This window comes from Apteryx rowi, unplaced genomic scaffold (assembly GCF_003343035.1).
Source record: "Apteryx rowi isolate R43461 unplaced genomic scaffold, aptRow1 scaffold_40, whole genome shotgun sequence".
Taxonomy (NCBI): domain Eukaryota; kingdom Metazoa; phylum Chordata; class Aves; order Apterygiformes; family Apterygidae; genus Apteryx; species Apteryx rowi.
In genome coordinates this window covers 1,483,322-1,489,146 of record NW_020450530.1, presented here as the reverse complement: position 1 = coordinate 1,489,146, position 5,825 = coordinate 1,483,322, and the positions used below count along the sequence as shown (strand labels likewise).

The following is a 5,825-nucleotide window of genomic DNA, read 5'->3' as shown; positions in this document are numbered from 1 at the left end:
AGACCAAACTCATCAAAATAAGAACTGAACCACAGTGACTTTGAAAGCTGATTTAAGTCCTCCTTGTGGCAATTTTATAACATAGATCACGAAGCAAATAAGGAGTCAACTTAAGCCATCTTTATCTCTTGTGGGGGAGCCAACTGAACAGAGCAAGAGATCCACTGTTGTACAAAATCTGCCACGTTAAATAAGACTAAAAGTGTAGCAGAATTTAATAACAACAAATGCCACGGAAGACACTGTAAATGAAAATAAATTTCAAAGGAGACAACTTGAACAGAACTACCTGTTTATAAGAACCCAGAAACAGGCTCACTGTACACTCTTTGTTTAGCTGTTACATGCAGGGGCCCTGGAGAGGTGCCGATTACTGAGGGATTAATAACACGGCAGGTTTCAACAACAGATTGTTATGATGATCATAGAAAAAATAAGTAGGCCCTGACACCTGCCAGGATGCTTTTGACAAATGAGCCTCTCCCACAGGCTGGGGTTTTTCCTCCCAGGCATCYAGCGGGAGGCAAGGAGAAAAAGGAGTTGATCACCTGTTTGCATAAATCAAACTCAACCCATCACATACTTTCTCCAGGACACAAGATTTGGTTTGCCCAAGGGAAGGAACACACCAGGAGAGGTGCAGCTCTGATTATATCCCTTTGCCACGTAAGTCCATGCGCAGTATTTAATCCTTTAGCACTAGGTCTGCATAAGCAGCAGCACATATAACTGCTGTRATGGAAGAACCATGTTCCCTTCCTCAAGGGATGCCAACAACAAAGGAATTCATTTAATAAGAACCTCAGGCCACCGAGCTTTTAAAACTGAAGCTCTGCCAGTTAATTTTCCCTCATCTGCAGCAACTTTTTCTTTGTTAGATGAAGGACGTTGAAAAGAAACTATCACAATCATCTGCYGTTTGCAGAGCAAAATCTTCATTCTCCTTTCTTCTTCTTCTTTTTCTTCTTCCTCGCTATTTCTGGCAACAGTGTTGTCTCTGTATTATTTCTGTCCTGCCTCTCGTCCTGTCCATTTGTAGACACCAAACACCGCAAATCTTTCCTGATCTGGTCACACTCTGCCATGTCTACTATTTTGTCTTTAATCTTGTTCTCTCCCCTGATTTTCTTTTTCTTCTTTTTCTTCTTGCTGGGCTCTRCACAACCGTGATTCAGATCCTGGCTGGGATCTTGGGACAGCGCAGGAAAAGCACTTTGCTTCAGAATGTCTGCAGCTGACACAGCAGCCTCCTGGTACCTTTGCCATTCTTCGTCACTGTCCAGGTCACTGGAAAGGTGACAAAAGGGAARGGAACTGTGTTACAATTTGCCTTGAATTCACCCAAAGCACAGACAGCAGAGTAATTAACATCAGAACACCTGATCAACACCCGGTCAAAACACCCCGTGACTCTGGGACTCCAACACATACTCCAGTTATCATTTAACACGTTTGAGAGCTGTGTTCTTTACACATGCTAAGAGGGGGAAGAACATTTCTCATAAATGTTTCTAGTYCTCCAGCATTAAAAAGAAAAAAAAAMCTGCTAAAGTTAAATATAAGAGTCATAAAAACATGCTTCTCAAGCTCTTCAGCTTTCTATTCCCATGGGAGTGTTCCAGCTGCCTCTGAAACGGGAGGTGGAACAGTAGTACTGCAGGAGCAAAGCAGCTGACAGCACCTCACCTGGAGCTAGACGGCTGCCTCCTCCTTGCTGGAGGGCAAGGCTCCGATTTTCCAGAATCTCCCGGGACAGAGGAGGAGAAGAGGCGAAAGCCTAAAATATGCAAAAGGCATAAAGAGAATTTTAGCCAAAATATGATATAGAGGTGAAAGCAATCAATAGCAACCTCTCCAGGAGGCCTCGCTGCTGTTAACCTTCCTATTGCTAGAGTGCTAGACAGCAATTATTTGGGACTAAAAATCCGAGAGGAACCAGTTCAGSCACAGAGATCACAACATCCACATGCCAGTCCTTAGTGGTATTAGCACATATTCTTCTACTGCGAGTGCTCTTTAATTAGTTGTGTGTAAAACTGGCACTGGACAGGATCCACATCACTTATCATTTAACTAACAATGTCAGAAGAGAGCCACAATGGCTGCGACTAGAACTCACCATCATCTCCAGAGTCAGACTCTTGCGCAGAAGTTTGTGAGGGTCCTGATGAATCCTTCAAGACAGTGATAAAACTAAGCAGAAAACCACAGTCAGATAGGTTTGTGCAGCCAAACYGAGCTAAGGTTGGATACTTCTAGGAAACAAGACTGCAGGGAGATGTTACATAGTTTCTTACTTTTTCCTAGTGAAGTTGTTTCATTTTCCCGCTTTCAGAGCAGACCATGCCTTCACCCCTCACCACCACACGCCACAAGAATGATTTGCAAGCAACGTTTCAAAAAGCCAACTCTGAGCACCACGAATTCTAGTTCTCAGAGCCATATTTACACAATAAAGACAGCAGTAGCCCACAGTCAGATGCAGCTTCTGAACACAGCATGCTGCCAGCACAAGCCTGAATCAGGTAATGTTTTAGATTGTAAGAATAAATGAAAGATTCTCATGCCGGCTTTTAAGTGGTGAAAGTGCTAAGGCACTTAAATTCTGCTTTTTCCTCCCCACATGTTCACCACAGAGGCAAAGGGAGACAGGCTGTACTGCACGGGAGGTCCGTACCAGAGGAGCACAGCACATGGGCCAGGTCAGTTCACAGAGAGTGGAAGCTTGCAGCAGATACAGGAATGAAGGGGACAAGAAAAGAAACAATTTCTCCTTCATATCCACATTGCACTCAAATCTTTAATTTCCCATTTTTAGAATGCAGAAGCATCAGTGTTACTTTACCCCCAGAATAAGCCTTTTAACATCGTGTGCCAATACCCGTCTAGCATTGCTCCCAGTTTCTTTGCGACATGTGCTCTGAACTCTGGTGTGGTCTGTAGCTCATTTCCATCCTCATCGTGACCGTTCACCTTGCGTCTGTTTAAAATAAGAACAATGATTATGTTTTTCAAGGCCAATAGGATCTGCTGCTCTCACCCACCCAGGAGATAAGCAACCGTAAAATCTCCAAGCCTCTAGTAACCAATTCCTACTTAGTTGATAGGGAAGACTGCTAAAAAAGGTGCAAAATAGCTCAGCAGCATCAGTTCAGCGCCCAAGAAAGAGCTGAATGCTATTTAGCCATCTCCAGGATGGTTAATAATTGGGTGATTTTCTCACTGAAAGAGCCAACAAAAGCAAACCAATGATGTCAGGACATCCCTTCGCTTGCAGGTGGTTCCTGAAGAAAACAGCTTTGGGGTACATTGCACAGATGCCACAATTCATGCAACACCTGTCCTGGGAGAGAGGATTTTAAGTTGCTGGGCAGAAAGTCTTAGACACTGAGTCTACAAGAATGTTGCAAACCTGTGTAGAACAACATCACCTTCATTGCTTTCCCAGCTGATAAGTGTTTGGCTTTGCAACTATAACCTTTTTTGAATTTGTCTTTCTACATATAACTCTCTGTTTCTAAAAGAAATAGAAATTTCATCATGTATCATTGTACGAACTCCTACATAGGGCCCTTGCAAAGTTGGTAGGTTCCTGACAGTCTGAACTAAGGCTGTAGCTGAGAGCAGTAATAGCTTTCAACCTCTACATGGCCCTGCCGCTAGAGGCATGAGAAGTGCACTTAAAGAAGAGCTGTCAGCTCCTGGTTTAAGCACCATCCCAGGTTACAGCTGGGCCAGTTTTGGAGAGACAACGACGCCTCTCGGTAGGAAGCATCCCGAGGCGTTAGCGGCAGGTAGCACAGATACACTCCTGGGTTAGATTTTTCTTCACTGAAACAGGCTTTTGAAACCAGAAGCAAAAATACCTTAGGCTAGGCCGAGCCGACGGCAAAGGGTCCTTTCTAAAACCGCCTGACAAAGAAAGAGAGCAAACGCGAGTTAGAAACGTCTGGGCCACACCAGCTTTCCTCCCGCCGCCAGCGGCTGTGATTTCGCACCACGAGACTTCAGGGGGAAACAGCTCGGGGGAGGGGGGGGGAGGAAACTCCCCAGGGCCCAGCGGCACCCGGGGGCGGCCCCTCGCCCCGGCGGGCGGCAGCGCCCCCGAAACGGCCCGGCCCGGCCCCCCGCACCCCGGGGCAGGGGACGCTGCGCGGGGGCCGCGGCCCTAACAGGCGGGAGGGCAGAGCCCGGCTGCCGCCGCCCCTCACCGCCAGGCGGCCCCGCCCGCGCCGCCGCCGCCGCCGCCGCCGCCGCCTGACTGCTGTCCGAGTCCAAGCCCGTGTCCAGGCCCGAGCCGCCCCTGGGCGCCGCCATCTTGAGACCACGCCGGCCGCGAGGCACGCTGGGGGCTGTAGTGCTGCCGCCCGGCGCCGGCCGCGAGGCACGCTGGGGGCTGCGGTCCTGCCGCGGGGCACGCTGGGGGCTGTAGTACTCACGGTTCAGGTCGGCGGACCCCGAGCCCCGCCGGGAGCCGCGCTGCCCAGCCCGCCCGGCCGCCGCGCGTCGCTCCCGCGGCCCACGGCGCTCTTCCCGGCCGGGTCCTCCCAAGGCGTCGGCGTTTCCGTAACAGATTGCGRCAGCATTTTAGCTCGGCTATTTACCTTTGCAGATGACAAACACCAGATGCTTCAAAGTATGTTTTACTCAAGCGGACAGGCAAACTGCAGTGTGCTTACAGGCCTGGTCCCTGACATATGGCAGTTTTCAGAGTTACAATACAGAAGGAAAAGAAAGAGAGAGAAAAAAAAAAGAGGAAAGCCTATCACCTACCAGCAATAGCTATATGATTTCCCATCTTTCTGGTGTGGTACTGGAAACTGAGAAGTGAAGTGAACAGACGGTCTTGGAAAAGGCTCTTTTTGTTAAACAAGGGCAAAAGGCCACTGACAGACAGGAGCTCTTTCAGCATGGAAACTTCAAGGAAGAGTGTTCTCAAATGTGGTTTGATACTGAATGAAAATAACAGTGGGCTGAAAATACAAGTAACAGGATAAAACAGAAAGAATTGATGAGAAAAATACTGGTGTGAGGTTAAAGGGTTTGGATTCCTGATGTGTGTGTGACTGCTTTGTCGCTTTGGCTTTGTGTGTACTTAAATGCCAACGTTATGTTTGTCAGTCTTGTGAGTTAATCCTTAAGAAGTGAAGAAACCAGTGTGCACTAATACACCATGAGAATGAACTGGCAACCACAGTACAACAAACTTTTTCTAACTCTAATCAGTTAGTGGCTACCAGCCACGCTGAAGAATGATATACATATCACCATTAGAAAAGAGAAAAATACATATATATGTCCCTGTTACACACGTGATATACAGCTTTTTGAAAGTCAGTAATTTCTTGGCTTCAATAAAGCATTCCCTTGCAATCATTTATTATTGCCATTTAATTTAATTATTCTTTGACAACGAGAGCAAATCTGAATGTCCCGTGTACATTCTCCATCTGACCTACTATTTAAACAAACCTGTCCCCTCCTATTAACCTTGTCTGTAAACAAGAYGGGCATTTTCACCATCTTCCTGCGCATAACCCTTTCCATTCATCCACCATTCGTCTTATTCGTGGCCTGTCTCTGGACCTGTTCTATTTTAAAAAGAAAACACTCCCTAGAGGAGGAGCGGGGATACTGTAAATACGTCGCTACAGAGACTTAAAACACAAATAAAATAAAATAAAATAACATAACATAGCATAAACATAGACGAGACGTTAAAGCGGTCACCGAGCCCTGGCTCTACTCCGCGGCGCGGCGCGGTGCCTGCGGCGGTAACTGCTGCTTTTCGGGCTGCGGAGGGGCCACGGCGCTCGGGTGCCCCG

General features: G+C 47.4%; 1 protein-coding gene across 1 annotated transcript; it reads right to left on the bottom strand.

Moving 5' to 3' along the window:
* Positions 1-105: 105 nt before the first annotated feature.
* On the bottom strand, positions 106-4,317 carry CUNH12orf43 (chromosome unknown C12orf43 homolog). Its single transcript, XM_026075259.1, has 6 exons — positions 4,212-4,317; positions 3,867-3,912; positions 2,846-2,980; positions 2,120-2,193; positions 1,687-1,777; positions 106-1,287 (listed from the first exon to the last, which is right to left on the bottom strand). The coding sequence occupies exons 1-6, from the start codon at positions 4,315-4,317 to the stop codon at positions 936-938; spliced, it is 804 nt and encodes a 267-aa protein (XP_025931044.1). The 3' UTR covers positions 106-935.
* Between the last annotated feature and the right edge of the window lie 1,508 nt (positions 4,318-5,825).